Consider the following 21,416-nt stretch of genomic DNA (forward strand, 5'->3'; position numbering starts at 1 on the left):
GGAAGATTTTCACATAATTTTGAAGAAAAAATTCTAGGCAACGTCATCCATTAGTCAAAAGTCTTATTTACATATATTTAGAATGTGTTTTATGGCCTTATTTCAGAAACTTTAGTTTTTTGTTTTTGAAAAAAACATGCATAAACATTATTCTATCAAAAATACAAACATGTGCATGCAAGTTGTTCACATATTATGGTAGCCCTGTTTGTGCTAAATAGAGTGAATTTACACCTTTGCCATTAATATGTTTATAAGCAACTGAAAAAGCACAAATGTCAGGGCATGTCAGAACATCTCAAGGACCCCAAAAACCCCTCAGACACCAGAGGGTTAATCACTCTAAAACCTAGCTGTTAAGCCCATCTAGAATTGAAATACATTAGTTTGGAAAAGTGCTGAGACACAAATTTGGAAACGTGCTGAGAGTCAAGAAAAACAAAAAATTAGAAAACCGTGTCCGTGTACAGGAATCAATAGATTTAAATTTCGTGACTATTTCACAAACTGCCGTGAGTGTGTTGCGACATTGTATAGTCTAATCTTCTGCTACTTAACACATCCCTCTAGCCCTCGGACCTGGTGAAATATTAACCTAAGTCTGTCACATCATATGGATACAACACTTTGTGATGGTTAGCTGTTAAGGTAGTAGCTTAAATTTAACGTCTCGTTCACATTAGCAAGTGACTGACCTATCTGGGTGCGTTTTGAAGTGCCTGATGAAGTTCGACGTTGTAGATCCGGCATCATTTTTATCTTGGTGCCACACTCCTTGCATGTAGCTATCCGCTTCCCGCCACTATTTGTAAAGTTATTAAAACCAAAACTAATGACAAAAGGCATAACTCCAGGAGGACTTGGTGTCGCCATCGTCAATGCCGTTTTTGATATGTGAGTGCGTGCGGCTCACGCATAGTCATAGCACGTGCACAGTATGGCAAAGGGCAGGGGACATGCAGCTCATCATACGCTTCCCCAACGTATATATGCACCAATAAAAGAAAACAGAAATACATTAAAGGTGCTCTAAACGATGTCACACATTTTTTAGGCCAAAACATTTGTCACATACAGCAAAAATCTCCTCACCATCCTCTAGCTGTCTGTCCCCTGAACACACTGTAAAAAAACACGGTCTCTGTAGACACCCAAGGCTCCACAAATGGCAACAAAAACAAACTGGTTACTGGAATTTCACCGGAATTTTTCTGGATGCCTTGGAACACTCTAGCATGATCTAGCACCAAATCCAGACCGCAAAGGCGAGGAAAAAGGACCTCCATGCCGTCTTTTTGGACCTGGCTAATGCCTTTGGGTCAGTGCCCCATGAGCTTTTGTGGGCCGCCTTCACCTTCTTTTATATTCCGGACACAATTACAACCATGGTTAAATCCTACTTCCAAGACCTGCAGTTCTGCTTTACCACAGCTGAGTTTACCACGTCTTGGCAATCCTTGGAATTCGGCATCATGGCAGGATGCACCATCTCACCCCTGGCCTTTACAATGGCAATGGAGGTCATCATCTGGGCGTCAAAATGGGTAGTGGGTGGGCAGCAGCTTAATTTTGGCACACACCTTCCTCCCCTCAGAGCCTTTATGGATGACATCACTACTCTGACCACCACTGCTCCATGTACCAGGAAAATGCTTGGAAAACTGGAAGAGAACATCAGCTGGGCTCACATGAAGATAAAGCCATCAAAGTCACGGAGCATCTCCATTGTCAATGGAGTGCTCTCTGACTGCAGATTCTTCATTGGAGAGGAACCCATCCCAACAGTGTCTGACCAGCCTATTAAGAGCCTTGGAAGGTGGTATGATGCCAGCCTGAAGGATAAGGATCAGGTACAGCAGCTGCGTAAAGAAATCAGCAGAGGGCTCCAGTCCATTAACCACACTCAGCTCCTTGGAAGATTGAAGGCCTGGTGCTTACAGTTTGGTCTTCTTCCCCAAGTGCTGTGGCCCCTTACCATTCTTGAGGTCCCAATCACAACAGTGGAGAAGTTGGAAAGAGGAATCACAGGCTACATCAAGAAATGGCTTGGAGTGCCTTGAATGCCTTACCACCATAGGCCTCTACGAAGATTGCGTCCTCAAAGTGCCCCTCACCAGTCTCACAGAGGAATTCAAGTGTGCTAAAGTAAGACTCCAGAATACACTGATTGAATCTTGTGATGCAATGGTGAGTAACAACACACCAACCTTGGTGGCAGGCCGCAAATGGAGACCAGCCAGTGCTGTGGAGGAGGCAGCAGCTGCTCTCAGACTTGCGGACATAGTGGGGCATGTCCAGCAGGGAAGGGGAGGCCTAACAACTAGGCCTACAACAGATATGTAAAGAAAATCCAGCAAAATGCGCCGGCACGTTTGCAGAGGCCAGAGGGTTAATGGAACCCCCGCTCCCTGAAGGAGGGAACGGGGAAATTATCTCAGAACTGACTGACACATTGAGATCTCACCTGAGAGCCCAATCACCTTCAATTAGTAACAAAAACAATGTACACTGGCGAGCGAGATTGGTGGTAAGCCACTCCCTTTACATACGGGTATATAAGGCAGCATGCAACTCACTCATTCAAGTTTGCTGAGGGGGTTCTGGCCATTTAGCAGTAGTACGGGGTTGTGGCAGGCGGGACGTAACTCTTCAGGGAACGGGGGTTACATGAGTAACTGAGACATTCCCTATCAGTCGGTCATGTTCTACGTCACGTCAGAACTGACTGAAGCATCGGGATATCTATGGATAGCGGCACAACCGCTGATTCTTCCTATATAAGTCGCATAGACCTCCATAACCGGTGGAACGGAAGAACATAACTTTCCAAGGGAAAGATCGATAGCTGCTGTTCCTTTACCCTATACAGCCACGACTTAACCTTTTGTCTTTATGCACCTCCTGACCATTGGACAGGGTCCCAGGTTAAGCCCAGGTCCCAGGCATCTCAACTTGCTAAAAATGATCGTTAAAAATATTCATACTGAAAGATTGGATAGAATAAGGGTTAACAGGGGTTTCCTATTGGCTGGCTGGTTCACTGTGTGCCATGTATCGCAACTATCAGTTTACGTGTGTAAGGCCAGCGGTAAGTAGTGACATTGAGAGCTCTGTAACTCTGTCTGTAATGATCGGTCAATGAAATGTGTGATCTATCATGAGCAACAGCATATTTATTTGAGACAAAGAAAAGTGTTATATATTGATGAAGACTGTGAAAAATGTGTTTTATAGCACCAGCATGCCTGTTTTTTCAGGTACATATGTTTTGATTTTGTGAGAATGCATTATTTTAAACCATGGTTTATGTTTTAATTTGTTCAACTGTGTTGCAACTATCAATTCACTTGTGCAAGGCCAGCACGAGGAGTGTCACATGCTGAATTATTTCAACACTGTTACACAATGTTTTCTCGGTGAATAAACTTGATTGGAGAATATTTCTTGAAGCGTTTTATTGAAACACAGAGGACAAAAGACCAGTTACACACTGAAACTCATTTATCTTAAGGATAAATGGTGCATAGGTAAGATGTAAACAATTAAAGTGCAATATTAGTATTGCTCAGAAAACAGAAGTTTGGTATTTTGCTTGTAGGATCAGTGGACAGTGGCGGAACATCCTCTCATTCCAATTTTTCTGGCAATGAAATCACAAAACCATTATTAAGGAAACATACACCGTATAAATAGCACAAATGTCTACACATCTCTCCTTTTATTGCTCACCTGCAAACACCTCGACCTCACACAGAGTGAGATATTCATTGCGCCCAGGTATAAAAATGTTGACATATCGGCCATTAATAGGCTTAAACTCAAATGTTTTTGTGTCTCCAGCTGGGATAGACACAACAGTCGCAGCCCTGAGAAGACAGAGTAACAGAGAAAGATGCATATTAATATTCTTCTGTCAAAGGCATGTTTGTATTAAAATGAATTTATTAATGTTATTTGTTAATGCTTGTGTAATAATGAGAATACTTACAGCTCATTATTGTTGCCATTATTTTCCAGGCTGTTGCCGATACGGATCTGAGCTCCATTTATCCTCTCTGGACAACAATCTCCACGATTAGTGATGCTAACCCTGGTTACCTTGAAGACTTCCCCCAAGTCAACTCTCCACCAGGGGTTCCTGTCCCCATTAGTGTGACTGCATGACCCCAGACTGTAAATTGAATTCCTGTTGCCATCGACAGCCCTTTGAGCTCCTGCTTGACCGAATATGCTAGACTGGACAGCTTTGGCTCCAAGAGCAAGATTCCCTGTATAACAAAATAACTGTTCTTTAACTTTTTTTTTTTTTTTTTACATTACTGAAGTATAACCCCAATAAAATGAGCATGTTATGTAGTACTATTTTTTACACGTTTCATCACAAATCAATGTCCATTTAACTATTTGTTTTTACGTGACTGTACAATATCCCTTAAAGGGATACTTCAGGATTTAGCATTAAGCTTTATATTAGTAGAAAACCTGTAGTATTTTCGAATTACCATGCTTTCCACCCTCATATCCCCCTGAGACAAGAGATTTATGTATTTTTTGTCTGGAAAAAAATCCTCCGATGACGCAAAAATCGTCATCTGAGGATTTTCTGGCCAGAGACTAAAGACTACAGCCAGTAGATGGCGTTGTTCCGCATGTTTTCAGCCCACCTATAGAGGGTGGGATCTCACTCACAGAATGTACACACAGTCAACCGTCTTTCTTTGGAAACTAAGCTAGCAGGCTCTTGTTCTGTGGAGAAAGCTGAATAGGAGAAAGCTGAGTAAGTAGGGGTTACCATCTTCCTTTTCCCGGACTTAAGATCGTTCAAAATGCACGGGATTCAGCTTTTGCTTTCTGCGGTCGCCATTCATTGTTTACATGCACACCTTTTGTTACAATCTAACTGAATTCATTCCGATTGGTGAATCTGAATGTAGTGTTTACATGAACGCTAAACAAGTGATCGGTTGATGTGCGTTTTACCATTGCTAAGAAAATTCCCGCTCCTCCGTGAGAGATGCGAGACTGGCGCGTCTCAGTAATGACGCCACCGGCCTCGCGCCGTTCTCCCGCAGTCGTCAGCCTCGTCCTGCTCGCCACAGTAAACATGAATGAATGGCGACTGTAGAACGCAAAAGCCGAATCCCGGACATTTTGGGCGATCTGTAAATCCCTGGCAAACTCATCACGTAGGCTAGCTAGCCTTGTTGTTGTTTTCAACTCTACACTCTTACCGGTAGGCATGGCCTCCTAAGGCAGCGAAGCAAGTGCATTCTGGGAGTTGTTGTCTTTCATCCACATAAGCCAAAAAATAAATTCTGGCTTTTCTCAATCTAGAAAGCTCCAAATTAAAAAATTTCTTGACATTTCTTCTACTTAAATGACCTATTAAATACACATTCATCTTCCCAGAAGTGAAGTAACCCTTTAAATATTTGTCTTGCAAGGAATATTTTCTTTCTTTACAGAAGTTTTGCGTTTATTACAAGTGAGCATATAAAATATTTGAACTCAAATCAATATTTTGTCAAATGATTTGTGGCTAGTAGCCATGTAGTAAGCCGGGGTCTTGATCACCCTGTCGGGTTTATTTTGCGATAACATCCGTCTTGATGTACATTATACCTTATTATTACATGCCTTGGTTGAATTCTAAATGTAGAATATTATTAGTTATTTCTTGATATCAGATAACACACCGTTGCCATGAAAATCAGAGCGTTGCTATGGACGCAGGATTCTAACCATAGAGACGGAACAGACCATTTTCTTTAGCGAAAGCAATATAATCGTTTTTAAATCAAACTCTTTTTAAAACCAATATTTGGTCAAATTATTGATTTTGTAGGTAGTCATGCAATACGCGGGATAATGTAGAGCGAGGCGGTTATAGCGAATACAACCCCGATAGGCTGATTCAAAGACTGTCCTGATCACCCTGTCGGGGTTGTATTCGCTATAACAACCGCCTCGCTCTACATTATCCCTTACTTCGGAACCAAATGTTCAGTAATATTATATATGCGCTATCGACAACATTGAAAGTAATGAAAAGCACTCACTTGGGCCACAAATGTACAATGGTGTGTCCAATACTGTTAATAAAATAATAGGAGTTAGACACAATATTAAGTACATAAATTCTATCACAGAGTCTTGTCTTTCCCTTACCTCCAAACACCTCGACTTCACACAGAGTGAGGATTTCATCATTCCCAGGTAAAAAAATGTTGACATATCGGCCATTAACAGACTCAAATGAAAATGTTTGTGTGCCATTAGGAGCAGTGAGAATAGTTGCAGCCCTGCAAATACATGAACAGTGTTAAAATGAAAACCAAGCTACAATGCACGTCTAACAAGTTTAATTCAGCTGTATTGAAATCAAATGGTTTTGTATAGCACTGCTACAAGAAACAAATGTCTAATCACAATCTGAATAAAATATGTTCAAGTACATCTCCATGGCTGTGGCTCACTGAGTGGTTGATTTGTCACAATTTTACCTCCCGTTTTATTAAACCAGACTGAACATCATAAACATGGGAAGATGATTAGAACAATTGAAACATTTCTTACAGCTGATTGTTGTTTCCGTTGTTGTCCAGCTTGTTACCAATACGAATCTGAGCTCCTCTAAGGCGGTCTTTGCAACAGTCTCCACGATTAGTGATGGTAACATTGCTTACATTGTAGACATTTCCAAGGTCGACTCTCCACCATGGATTAAACTCAGTTTTAGTGATAGTGCATGAGTCCTTCTTGTAATCTGAGTCTCTGTTTCCATCGACTGCATGTTGAGCATCTCCCTGTGGGTCTCCTAAGGAGGACTGCACAGCCATGCCATTAAGAGCAAGAGTCCCTGTTCAAGATAGGAAATCGAAAAAAATAGAAATATTAGACAGGTTCAGAGCATTACAAATAAATTTCAGAATATAATTTTAATAAATCAATCGGATCAATGTGCAACACACAATGGTAACAGATTTTTAAATCCAGGCATTTTTACTTGTATTATTGTAAATGTACCTTTGGAATCAGCGACACACATCCCAGTAAAAAGTGTTAGAAACACAACCACACGCATGTCCATCCTGATATAAGACATAACACATCTCATATCAGCATATGAAGGAATCATTTTCAATCTCACCTCATTTAAAAAAAGAAACATAAATTGATAATGTAATGATAAAATAATATAGAAGAACCTCATGATTACAGTGAGTAATGTGACTAACCTGCCTCCGTTCTTTTTTTAAATCCCTCTGCAGAGTTTGCTTTATTTTTATTTTTTCCTCATTTCATCTTGCTGTGATCAAAATGGCACCAATGCTATTTTTTCTAGTTTATAAACAAGTATTCATTACTTCAATGAGCTCATTATATCTGCATTATATACTACATTGTTTAAATTAGTACATTTTTAGCTAACTGTGACACTTTTCTAAGTACATTTAACAATACATAACTTAGTTACCTCTGACAACAGAAAAAGTTGTGTTATGGACTCATGCACTCTGTAAAGCTGCTTTGAAATTATGTGTATTGTGAAAAGATCTATACAGAAACGATTTGGACGAAATTGGACAATTTTAAGGAATAGCGAAAAAACTTAATCCTGTGCTTTTCAAAATTGCCGCTACTGTAACTGGTGGCTCTTGATATAAGATGTTTAATGTGACCAGTATCATAAGAGGAATCAGGTGTACTTTGTTTTATTTTTCTAGATCAAATTGTTCAAAAGTTAATAACCATTTCAATGCAACATTTTTGAACTGGTGGTGGCGCTAGTGTTTGTCCTTGACACTCAAATTTGTCAAATTACTTTTCTTTACCATCACTACAAGTTTGCCAAGTTTCATAATTTTCCTACTTATGGTTCATATGGCTGCCATTGACTCACATTAGGGAAAAATAATAAAACTAATGGATTTGAATTATAATGTTAGTGTAGAAACATTCAACTCACCTGGAATTCATCAATGTATCAACCTCACAGAAGACCTTCACAATTCAGCGGTTATCTGCTTTTAAACAATACTGTCACGGAGTGGTGCAGAAGAGTAAATTTCCCATACAAACTTTTACTAACAATTAGTGATGAGAATCTTGTTCATTGCATCAGTCACGTGAAAAATGAACTAAATACTAGGAAGGTAAAGTAATTAAGTTCCCTGTAAATTATTTTTGACTGCAATATAATGATTTCTTAGATAAGAATATGATCAAAACTGCACAGGTGGATGAGTTCAGGGAATTTGCCTGTTAAATGTATAACATTTAAAGCCCCTTAAATGAACAAAATAACTCAGATTCACTAACTTTAATGAACAAGATCAAACAAGAGAGTCAGTAAAATGATCAAACTTCCCATCTCTACTAACAATATAGTGCAAACAGGTACAGACAGGCAGAAGGTACACATACCTTAAATATGACGGAGATCAGAGCAGGACTGACAGAACAGACAGAACTTAAATACAAACACAGATTACACTGATGAACAGAACACAGGTGAGACAGATGACAATAATGACTAAACAGGTGATACAACTGAACTGATAATGACGGTAACCGTAGAAACAAAGGAGTGGCGGGAAAAGAACAAAGGCAAACAGGAGCCAATCAAAACTCAAACTGAAAGTCCAAACAAACGCTGACACGTTCACAATTATGTTTTTATATTAACAACAAATAGCAATTGTTTATAAACTATTGCTATATTTATTTGTTATCCAATATATTATTCATGTGAGAAATATGATGTTTTCAAACCAAAAATGTGCTATTAAACATAGATATGAATATTGATATGAACCAGCAGTCTAAAGAGGGTTTAGTTGAATAATATTCTACTCAGAAATGATGGTCTATTTATTGTTGAATTAAGGCCCTTCCAACCAAATAAATTATTCTGATATCTGAAAAATAAACTTAAAATGGATCCATTACAAAAGAGTCTCCATTTTAATAAGCTGTAACCCTAACCTTTACATGTCCTCCTACAATATTAGTCTTGGTTAAACACAGAGATGATCACGTCTAAATAAATGTATAATTCATAAATTAATAACTTTAATTACACATTTTTGTGATTTTCCCCATTAAATAAAAATACTTAATATATGCAAAGTTATGAAACACACAAACATATCATTCCATTATTGCATCTGCAGAAAGTGTCCGTTACACATTCCCTGTGTGTTATATCAATATTTCTGACATGTCAGACTTCTTGTCTAATGGATAGATTTTCACTGTTTGTCCTTGCACTATTTTCTCGTCTTTTACCATATATTAACCTTAACACAACAACCTGACACAAACGCCTGTGCTTTTTTTTTTTTTTTTTGCACAATGATTATAAAGTAATTACAAGCAAAAATAAATAAATCCAGAGCATTTTTTCACTGTATTGTGCATCTAAGCAAAAAAGTTATAATGTAAATTATTATCACCTAGTAACTGTATGATGCAAATCACTTTATTGTCATATTGGTTATTGTGTTGTTGTTTTTTTACAGTGTTTTACTTGTGTGTAATCGTATTAAACATTTTTAGAAAAAAACATCATTTTAAGATTTCTGACCGTCATTTTAGTGGGGTAGCAACAGAGAAATATTAATCTTGTCACATTCACCGTCTGTCTTCATCATCTGTGTGTGCACTACACTTCCCATCATCCTCCTTGTCTCACCTGCACACCTGCACTCATTCAGCCATCATCATCATCACCTGCTCTCCCTCGTTAACTAGCCATATATATTTCAGCACTCTCCCTTCACTCCTTGTCTGATCTCGTCTATATGTTGATACATGTCTCCCAGACTCACTCTCGCTACTCACCTGAGAACCTTACCTTTATCCGAAGCCTTGCTGCTATCATCCGTCTTCAGTCTTACACCTTGGAGTTTCCAGCTGCCATCTACAAACAGAGACATTGTTATTCTTTAAGTTAAGTTGCATTCTGATTATCTGCTATTTATATACTCACCCATTCTCTCTCTCCGGATCCGTACTTCTGCAAATAAAGTTATAATTCACTTACCATCCTATCTGTATCGTCTGTGATCCCTGACGGAAGACCAGACCAAAATGCAGAGCTCCACGGAAACCCTGTGTTCCATATTTCAAGATGGCAGATCTATAGAAGCATACGTGGAGGAATTCCTGCTCTACAGCCACCTTTACACCTTGAGTGAGGTTCAATTAATGGACTTGTTTTGGAGTGGGTTAGATCCACACGTTGCCCCATGGATACCAGTAGGTGCCTCTAGTTTCAACCTCGAGAGTTAACTTCAATTGGTGCTCAGTTCGTGTGGATCTTCCTATACTGTTGGTGTGCCCTCCTCGTCTAAGGTCTCTTTATGTCCCAAATCGAACCAAGGTGTTACCATACCCAGCACACTTAAGATCATTTTCAATAGTTCTAATCTGACATCGAAATTGCTCGACCCCTCTCTGAGGGGGGGGGGGGGGGGGGGGTCTCCAGTATGCTTCACACAAAATCAGCCCCTGGGGTCTCCAGCCGTCAGAGGGGCTCTCCAGTATGCTTCACACAAAATCAGCCCAGCCAAACCCGCTCATCCTACCTGCCCGCCAGAGCCAGCCGCCTGCCCGGTCGAGCCAGAGCCAGCAAGCGTCTGCCCAGTCGATATCACTCACGAAGACTGCCCAGCCGAGACAGCTCACGGCGACTGCCCAGTAAAGCCCTCATCGCAGGTTCCGTCCAGCTCAACGTCCTCTTCACCGCTGGTCCCATCCAGCACAGAGCCTTCACCATCGCTGGTCCCGCCCAGCTCAGAGCCCTCCTCACCGCTGGGTCCGTCCAGCTCAGAGCCCTCTTCACAGTTGGTACTGCCCAGCGCAGAGCCCTCATCGTTAAGTCCAAATATCTTATTTTGTGTTAAGCAGAATAAAAAGAAATCCATACAGGTCTGAAACAACTTGAGGGTGATGTAATGATGAAAATGTCATTTTAAGTGAACTAATCCTTTAATGGATCCCTGAAGGAGGGAACAGAGACATTACGTCAGAATTGATTGACACATTGAGATCTCGCCTGAGAGCCCAATCACCTTCAATTAGTAACAAAAACAAGCCATTGTACACTGGCGAGCGAGATTTGGTGGTAAGCCACTCCCTGTACATACGGGTATATGAGGCAGCATGCAACTAGCTCATTCAAGTTTACGCTGAGGAGCTGAGATAGGGGTTCTGGCCATTCAGCAGTAGCACAGGGGTTGTGGCAGGCGGAATGTAATGTAGCATGAGTAACGGAGACATTCCCTATCAGTCAGTGACGTTCTACGTTACATCAGAACAGACTGAAGCATTGGGATCCCATGGATATGGATAGCGGCACAACCGTTGATCCTTCTTTTTTAAGTTGCATAGACCTCCATACCCGGTGGGACGGAAGAACCTAACTTTCCAAGGGGAAGATCGATGGCTGCTGTTCCTTTCTGTTTACCCTATACAGCCATGGATGGTTGGATAACACTGGGGAAGCATGCCGAATCCAGATGGAAAGGGACACGACTGACCCTGGGGCAATGCTTAATATGGAAGATCCCTGCGGTAGGTCCTGCCTAGACAGGGATGGAACCATTACCAATGCAGAGAGGGGACATATTTGAATCTGCCCAAGGAAAGACAGGTTTACCAACAGGAAAACTGTGCAGTAGAAGAATACACATATGGGATTGCCAAGAGGGAATCACAGGATATGGGTAATATAGACCATAGAGGGGCTGACCGACAGGCCATGCACACGAGTACTAGGCCTGGCATCGTTTGCCCCACCTCGTCTAACTCCCAAAGGGTGCTTGGAGGAACTCAGAGGTTCGCCAGGCAGGGAACTCACCTGTACAGCAAATTAGACTCTTGTATCCCCCATGAGAGGAGAATGGAGTTGCAGGCAGGACACCAAGCCAGCCTTTGCACATATTACCTGTTTGTACATCAACACATGGGAAGAAATACGCCTCCAAAATGAGTGTGTGACAGAGAAACTGCAGACAATCTCTAAAACACCAGAGAAACACCACACACCAACGCTCAAGAGGAGGGCTACTTATAGACTGAGCCCCCACCCCAAGGGGACACGGCACACCTTGGGACTGATATGCAAAGACGATGGCATCAACTATCTAGTGGCCAACCTGTCTGGAGACACCCTTTCCCTTCTGCTGATCTCCAAAGCAAGCAAAGAGCTGTTCAGAACGGGGCCCGTGTTTATCAAGCCTCTGAGAATTACTCGCAAGAACACAGCTTAGAAGTGACTTAAGAGGAAAACAATTATTGGCTCAAAGCTGCGTTTAAAAGTATGTTATCAAGCATCTCAGTCACAATTCAAGTGAAGTGTAGGACTAAATCTTAAGTGTCAGTCTTAGAGATGATTCACGACACTTTGCTGTGCCACAAACAGGATTTTCTATGATGACATAGGCATGGACCAATCACTGAATACATTTCCTTATTTAAGAATATTATCAGATAAATTCACATTGAATGGTGAAATTCCTAAGGGGAGTTTACATCCAACACACATTTTACAATACATCATTTTCAACAGAATACACTATGATATACATATTGGCAATGAAAGATAAGTATGTTTTTCACCATGTCTTAATTACACATTTTTAACGGGTGTGCTGTTAACTGACATGCCTATAGATTGTATGATATAATCAGCCACTTTGGATTCCAAAAGAAAACCGAACTGGAGAGAGGAAGAAGCGCTACTGCTTGCTGAACTAGTCGAACAGCGGAAACATGTTATAAAAGGCAAGTTCAGCCCAACATTAACCAGCGCTTACAAAGATGATGCCTGCTCTGTCCAAAGGATACCGTTTGATTAACTGCTCGTCATTAAACATTTATAAAACATTCTTCCTCTCCTGAAAGATTACCGCACTTCTCTGTCTCCTCAGTGCATCACAAGCCCCTACTGGCAACTCCTAACCACTTGAGAGACCTCTCGAGCTGTCCTGAATAACTGAGAGAGTAAGAGTGATTCTTAGCTTTAAGAAATTTGATAACTTGCTTGTGGTTCCCTAATAATTTTGCGGGTTGTAGGAGCCTGTGATTAATTTTGTTGATATGTTGTTAATGAATTTATATGTATTCATGTTAGTTTCTGTTTTCCTTTAAAATGTAATGAGGTGGGCTGTACCTATGATGTCAGAGTGTATTAGTTAGATGGTAGTCAGGTGAGGGTGTGGCCAACGGGGAAAAGGGACACAGTTTTGAGACCGTGCGAGAGATTTAATGGTCTCTGATTTCCTTTACCTGTTTGAAAGAGAAATAAATCAAGTTTATGGAACACGCGTCTACTGTATTTCCTCCACGGAAAGTTGGTCACTACATAAGTCTCAAAACTCCCTGGATTATGTGTATACGAAGACGCCGACTTTGCTGAGGACGCCGTGCTACACACGGAGGATGTCGGCATTGCGCAATCCTCGGACAGCGAGTGGATGTACCGTCTTGTGAGTTACGTGCCGGTTGCGGATCATTGCGGTTCGATCTGAAGGAATGAAGGTACAAAAGGTTGATGAATATATGCAAGCAAATATGAGGAATGAAAATTGAAATAGAAATTTACGAAATTGAGTCAATTGCTACGAACTGGCTGAACTAAGGTTTAAAGTTGAAAATGGCTGATGAATTTGAAAATGCTGGTATGGACAATTTGAAATCATTAAGCGCATCGCGCAGAGGGAAGCTTGGGTCATGCACTCGCAAAATGAACGAAATAAGAGCTCTTGTTGATGCAAATGAACATGTTGAGACTGTGAAGGAAGGTTTGGATGAATTTAAAAGGGCTCTCAATGATTTTAAAAAGGCTCATGAATATGTACAAAACCTGTTACAAGAGGATGTGAAAGAAATGGAACGGGTAGACTGGTATGAACCAAAGATGGTCACATTTAATGATTTCGTGCATGAGGTTGATGTTTGGGTGAATGCTCATTACGATCCACAAACAAGTGTACAACCAAATGACAGTATTTCAAATGTGTCAAGGAGCTCAGTGAGCTCAAGAGCCTCAAAAGGTGATAGAGGTTCAAGAGTGTCCTCCAATACTTCTAAAATTTCATCTACTCGTATAAAGGTAGCTGCGGAAAAAGCAGCTTTGTTGGCTAAAGCCGAAGCTCTGAAAAAGAAACATATATTGGAAAGAGAAAAAACTGAGTTGCAAACAAAAATGGAAGCATTAGAACTTGAAGCAGACATTGCTGCTACAGATGCTAAATTAAAGGTCTTGGAGCTGCACGAGACACAGTCCGATGTAAATTCCTTGCATACCCCTCGTGAAACTTTCAGGCCTGGAAATGGAATGAATGATTATTTGAAACAACATTTGGCGGCAAAATCTTCCGACCTCAATGGAGCAGAAACAACATTATCACCACTCCATTTCAAAGACTTGGGAGCTGTACCCAAAACGCCTTTACAAAAGTTTGTATATAAACCTTTGGAAGACCAAGACAATGCACATCTGATTCAGCAACCATCGGCTGTTCAGTTTTCAGGAAATATTCATCAAAGTACTGTTCCTATTGTCTCCAGCAGTCAACATGCAGCTACTCAACGCTCTGCTAGCCATCATTCTGCAGACAATGTTGATATTACAAACATCATGAAAAGGCAATGCGATCTGGCAGACCTTCTGGTGAATCAGCAAAGACAAGCAGGTCTCCCTAAAAAGGAGATACCAGTGTTTGATGGTGATCCTTTAAAATATAAATTATTCATGCGAGCCTTCAAATATAATATTGAGGATAAGACCAGCAGTAATCAAGATCGACTGTGCTTTTTAGAGCAATATACAACAGGAAAACCAAAAGACTTGGTTCAAAGCTGTCTCCATATGACTGCTGACAGAGGATATAAGGAGGCAATGGGGCTTCTTGAATGCTATTTTGAAGATGAATTCAAAATTATTAGTGCCTATACAGAGAAAGCACTTAATTGGAATAGCATTCCACCAGATGATGGGAAAGAATTGCAAAATTATGCTCTGTTTTTGCGAGGCTGCTGCAATGCAGCACAGGATCTTTCCAATATTTCAGAATTGGACTTGCCTTCCAACTTGAAGATGATTGCTTCAAAGCTTCCTTATAAGTTGAGGGAGAATTGGAGATCGTCAGCATATGACATATGGGAACAAACTAAACAAAGGCCTAGGTTTCAGAACCTAGTGATGTTTATTGAGAAGCAAGCCAGAATTCTGCAAGATCCTGTTTTCGGAGATATTCATAATACTGCATCAAATATGAAAGTTAAACGGGTCAGACCAGAGCAAATGCAGCCATTCAAATCCAGCAGTAAAAGGAGTTTTGTTACTGCAATTTCAGCAGTTAATGCTCAACTGCAAGGTAACGCTACGGCTAACAAGAATAAACAAGACAGTGGAAATCGCTACGCTAACAACGCTAGCAATATTCAAGTAGCATTTGAAAGGCCTTGCCTTTTTTGTTTAGGGATCCATGCACTGGAAGTTTGTCATCTGATGGCTAGAAAGCCTCATAAGGAAAAGGTTGAATTCCTTAAATCCAATGGATTCTGTCTTGCATGTCTTACTAAAGGGCACATGAGCAAAACATGCAAAAAACGTCTCACTTGTCATATCTGTAAAAGGAAACATCCTACAATTTTACACTTTGAAGAGAATACATCTAAGATGTGTTCTGAATCTTCAACACAAATTGATTCCCTCAAAACACAAAATGATTCTCTCAAAGGTAACACTGGTCTTATGGAAGTTAAGGGCAATTCCGTTACCATTGCTATGGTATCAATGGATCAAACAGGGGCCGGCACCTCAGACGGCACCTCAGACTGCAAGCTGGCAATAGTACCAGTTAAAATCAAGGCAATCAGAGGTAATCATGTGATTCATACTTATGCCTTTTTGGATCCCGGAAGCTCTGCAACATTCTGTACGGAGAAGCTAATGGAAAAACTTTGTGTAAGTGGAAGGAAGACCGACATCCTACTGAAAACGATGGGTCATGAGAAACCAATAAAAACCTACAGACTGACTGGTCTGGAGGTGAGCAGTCATGATAGCAATTGCTTCATAGAGTTACCTGAGGTATTCACTCAAAGCTCGATTCCTGTAAGTCAAGAAAACATTCCAAAGGAAGAGGACATTAGGAGGTGGCCTTACCTGGACGATGTTCATTTGAAGTCCATTAAGGCTGATGTGGACCTCTTAATAGGAGTGAATGTTCCTAAGGCAATGGAGCCTCTAAAGGTTATTAACAGCCAAGGAGATGGACCTTACGCAGTCCAAACATGCCTAGGATGGCTTATTAATGGTCCTTTGAGCAGCAACTCATCTGCAGATATGAATGGTGGTCAATCGTTTGTCACCTCCAACAGGATTTCTGTGGCCAGACTGGAGAAGATGTTGATTAATCAATACAATCAAGATTTTGCAGAACAAGGCTACAACGAAAAGAAGGAACTCTCCTATGAGGATAAGCAGTTTTTGACCATTGCAAATGATTCTGTTAAAGAGCGGGATGGTCATTATGAATTACGACTCCCATTTAGGAGAGAAAATATCAACATGCCAAATAATAGAGAAGTAGCCGAGCAGAGAGCGCTTAACCTCCTTAAAAAATTCAGAAGGGATGAGTCATTTCTTAAAGACTACAAAGGATTCATGGAAGATATCCTAGAAAAGGGATATGCTGAAAAGGTACCTGTTGAGCAGCTTCACAGAAAAGATGGAAGAATGTGGTATATCCCACATCATGGGGTGTATCATAAGAGAAAAGGGAAGATACGAGTAGTCTTTGATTGTACTTCCACCTTTCGAAGCACCTCTTTGAATTCAGAACTTTTGCAAGGCCCAGATCTTACCAATACCCTTTTGGGTGTACTTCTCAGATTTCGACAGGAAGCTGTAGCAGTCATGGCAGACATCGAGGGAATGTTCCATCAGGTCAAGGTCCCAAAGGAGGATACGGATTTCCTGAGATTCCTATGGTGGCCCGATGGAAACATAAGTGGTTTGTTATCTGAATATCGGATGACTGTACATCTTTTTGGGGCAGTTTCGTCGCCGAGTTGTGCAAATTTTGCCCTCAGAAGGACAGCTGAAGATAATGAAGGAAAGGTTGAGGCAGAAGTTCTTAGCACCATTCGGAACAACTTTTACGTTGATGACTGCCTCAAATCTGTGCAAAATGAGGAACAGGCTGTGGACTTAGTGCATGAACTTCAAGCTACATGTGCCAGTGGCGGGTTCAAACTTACAAAATGGGTCAGCAATAGTCGTCTTGTTCTTTCTTCCATTTCAGAGGATGACAGAGCAAAAGATATTAAGGCTTTAGACCTTGAAAAGGATAAACTGCCCATGGATCGAGCACTTGGCATTCAATGGGATGTGGAAACTGATACTTTCTTCTTTAGAATCAGCCCCAAGCAACAGTTGATTAGCAGAAGAAGCATTCTGTCGATTGTTAATTCGATTTACGACCCATTCGGGTTTCTAGCACCTTTGACTCTTCCTGCTAAAAAAATTGTTCAAGAACTGTGCCGAATGAATTTTGGGTGGGATGAAGAAATCCCTGAAAGTCTTGCACATCAATGGAAGAATTGGCTGGATGAGCTTGAGAAGTTATCAAACTTCAACATTGGTAGGTGTCTTAAACCTATCAATTTCGAGAAACCTACGAGTGTCCAGCTGCATCATTTTTGTGATGCCAGTGAAGTTGGTTACGGCACCGCTAGCTATCTTAGGCTCACCAACATGACAGGCCAAACTTATACAGCTCTGATAATAGGCAAGGCAAGAGTTGCCCCTCTCAAGACCATCACCATTCCAAGGTTGGAACTTGCAGCTGCTGTTTTAGCAGCTCGTATTGACAGAATGCTGAAACAGGAACTTGAGTTACCAGTACAAAATTCAGTTTTTTGGACGGACAGTACTTCTGTGCTCAAGTATATTTGTAATGACAACAGAAGGTTTCAGACCTATGTAGCAAATCGGGTAAGCATTATCTGAGACCTCTCACAAAAATCCCAATGGAAATATGTGCAGACAACTTTGAATCCCGCAGATGATGCATCACGAGGACTGGCAGTTCATTCTTTTCTCGACAGAGAGCGATGGTTTAAGGGCCCGGATTTTCTTAGAAAGCCTGAAACAAACTGGCCAGATTTTCCCCATGAACCTTCTACTCTAGAAGATAACGATCCAGAGCTCAAGAAAACAGCTATCACATTTACTGCAGCTGTTACACAGAATGAAGATAACTCACCACTCACCTATTTCATTAAGAGATTCTCATCCTGGGATCGCCTGAAAAAGATGGCAGCATGGATTTTGAAGTTCAAGTCTATTCTTAGACTTTTGAATACAAAAAGAAAAGAGATCATCTCATCAATCTCTTCACAAGATCCTAACTACAAGCAGCAGACGGATTATCTAATGACAAATTTCAAAAAACAGCTTGGTCCCCAAACCCTCTCCCTAGAAGATCTTGAATATGCAGAGAAAGCACTTGTGATTCATGCTCAACAGAATTCTTTCTGTGAAGAAATTGCATCACTAAAAAGAGGAAGTAATGTTAAGAAGAGCAGTAGAATCTACAAGTTGGATCCAATCTTCAAGGATGGTGTCTTAAGAGTCGGAGGAAGACTAAGCAAGCTGGCAATGCCTGATGAGATAATACATCCTGCCATTCTCCCTAGTGATTGTTATCTGTCAACACTACTCTTGAATCACATTCACTCCAAGGTAGGTCATTGTGGAAGGAACCAAATTTTATCTATGCTCAGAAGGAAACACTGGATCATTAAGGCCAATTCAGCAGCAAGGCGGATCATTCGTGAATGTCTTCTGTGCCGACGATGGAATTCTTCTGCAATGCAACAGAAGATGGGAGATCTCCCAGTATGTCGCATTACGCCTGATTTGCCTCCTTTCACTCATGTTGGCCTAGACTATTTTGGACCCATAGAAGTGAAAAGAGGACGGAGTCTAGCAAAAAGATATGGGGCTCTTTTTACCTGTCTTATATCTAGAGCCGTACATCTTGAAGTTGTTTATTCACTGGATACGGATTCTTGCATCTCAGCTCTACGACGTTTTATCTGTAGAAGAGGACAAGTCAAAGAAATAGTCTCTGACAACGGAACAAGTTTCGTAGGAGCAGAACGAGAGCTAAAAAGAGCGCTTGCTCATCTTAATACAAGCAAGATGCAGAATGTGATGCTAGACGAAGGAATCAAGTGGACATTTAATCCTCCGTATGGCTCTCATCATGGCGGTGCGTGGGAAAGACTCATTCGTCTCATTAAGAAGGCTCTATATTCGATCACAAGACAACAAACTCTAGAAGATGAAGGCTTGCAAACAGTACTATGTGAAATTGAGGCCATTCTCAACGACCGACCGATAACAACAGTTTCTGAAGATGCCAAAGATCCTGAGGCATTAACTCCCAACCATCTTTTGCAATTGAAAGGTCAAGTTTCTTTACCCCCTGGTACCTTTGAAAGAAATGATACCTATTCCAGAAGGAGGTGGAGACAGATACAATATATTGCTAACCTTTTTTGGAAGCGATGGACTAGAGAATACCTTCCACTTTTGCAAGAAAGACAGAAGTGGAATGAAGTTAGGAAAAATCTTAAAACGGGGGATATAGTACTCATCATTGATGATATGGCACCGAGAAATTCATGGCTTATGGGACGCATTATGGATGTCTTTCCAGACAAGAAGGGGCATGTTCGTCGAGTTCAAATCAAAACAAAAAACAGCATTATAGAAAGACCCATCAATAAGCTATGCCTCTTGAAGGACAACATTTGATTTGTCTTTTACCTGAACTAGTTTATCTAGTTATTGATTATTATTCTTTATATTTTGATTCTGAAGACTTCTGATTTTCTTTCCCCCCCCTTTGGATGAACTGAACATTTTTTGCTCCAATATGAATGGGTAATAATTGCCCTTTAATGGACAATTAGGGGCCGGGATGTAGGAGCCTGTGATTAATTTTGTTGATATGTTGTTAATGAATTTATATGTATTCATGTTAGTTTCTGTTTTCCTTTAAAATGTAATGAGGTGGGCTGTACCTATGATGTCAGAGTGTATTAGTTAGATGGTAGTCAGGTGAGGGTGTGGCCAACGGGGAAAAGGGACACAGTTTTGAGACCGTGCGAGAGATTTAATGGTCTCTGATTTCCTTTACCTGTTTGAAAGAGAAATAAATCAAGTTTATGGAACACGCGTCTACTGTATTTCCTCCACGGAAAGTTGGTCACTACACGGGTATAGGACAAAAAGCTGCTGTCCTCTTCCCGGTACTGTACATCTCATTACTGTATACCGGCACGCACCGCCTGAAGGATTACACACTCAAAGTCCCAGTCTTTTTGTGCTATTATGTAGGTTGTTGGTTTGTATAACTCACAGAAAAATGTATGAGTGACACAAGGATAATATTTTTATCAAAAATTAAGACAAAAAAAATTAAAAAAAAAATTTTTTTTCGCAACGTTTACCTCAGCTGTTAGAAGCCAGACTGACTAGAAAGACATTTTATATTATATTGCTGGTAGGCCTACTTAAAATGTTTCTTTTATTATTTTTATTAAGATCTTGTCTTTTGTTGTTATTTTATTAGTTTGTCTCAAAACACTGATTGATGACTTTAAACTATGCTTCATAAGAAGTTATTAATCGCTTCATGCCATTGTTTCGATGTAGCTTTGTGTTTATAAAATGTATATAAATTTATATAAAATAAGCCATAGCAATATTTATATTGTTTTTTCTGATGTCCATAATAACCTTTATTTGCATTTATTTATTGTTCTGTTTTTTTTTTGTTGTTGTTTTTTTTTTGTAAGAAATTCATAGTTACATGGTGCCAGATGTTGGTCTCCATGTTCAGACCGGGCAATTTTTGTTTGTAATCCTGATTTTCTCCAGTTTATGGTTAAACAGGGAGAGAGGGAAGAGTTATGTAAATTATTATCCTGGATTATCTTTCTCCAGGTAATTTAGAGAGATTTCTGGGGTAGTTAGTTTTTTGTATTGTTTGTTGTTTTGGCCAGACTCTCCCCTGAAGCTATTGCCCCTATTTTCATTATTATTATTTTTCATATTGATATTTCTGGTTTAGTTATTATTGATGTTATGCCTTTTTTCTCTCTTTATAACAGAAAATGAAAAGTTAATATCGGTTGAATTGGTGGTTGTGTTGTCGATTCTGGGACAGAAGGTTGGAAATCCTCGTTCTCTCCATGGTTTTCTTTCTCTTTTATGTAAAATGTAATTCTTTACTTTGTTACCAGCTCCTCAACCCTAGATGGTAGCTATGCAACACTATACCTCCTCCTCATTGTAAATATCCAAATAAGCCTCTTTTTTT

At 40.3% G+C, this 21,416-nt stretch overlaps 1 protein-coding gene across 3 annotated transcripts; it reads right to left on the reverse strand.

The window, feature by feature from the left end:
• Positions 1-3,390: 3,390 nt before the first annotated feature.
• LOC308697308 (uncharacterized protein) lies at positions 3,391-8,498 on the reverse strand. 3 transcript variants are annotated; one of them, XM_081376487.1, is made up of 9 exons: positions 8,428-8,498; positions 7,970-8,024; positions 7,027-7,091; positions 6,577-6,859; positions 6,169-6,302; positions 6,060-6,092; positions 3,989-4,268; positions 3,730-3,866; positions 3,404-3,640 (listed from the first exon to the last, which is right to left on the reverse strand). In XM_081376487.1, exons 2-9 carry the CDS (start codon positions 7,978-7,980, stop codon positions 3,627-3,629), a joined length of 957 nt encoding a protein of 318 aa, XP_081232613.1. In that variant the 5' UTR covers positions 7,981-8,024; positions 8,428-8,498; the 3' UTR covers positions 3,404-3,626. The 3 variants fall into 3 exon arrangements, with proteins under 3 accessions (XP_081232615.1, XP_081232613.1, XP_081232614.1); XM_081376488.1 differs by having other exon boundaries at positions 7,970-8,040; positions 8,428-8,451; XM_081376489.1 differs by lacking the exons at positions 7,970-8,024; positions 8,428-8,498 and adding an exon at positions 7,239-7,341 and having other exon boundaries at positions 3,391-3,640.
• Between the last annotated feature and the right edge of the window lie 12,918 nt (positions 8,499-21,416).

The sequence above is a fragment of the Scardinius erythrophthalmus genome, assembly GCF_964197995.2.
Source record: "Scardinius erythrophthalmus genome assembly, chromosome: 10".
Lineage (NCBI taxonomy): Eukaryota > Metazoa > Chordata > Actinopteri > Cypriniformes > Leuciscidae > Scardinius > Scardinius erythrophthalmus.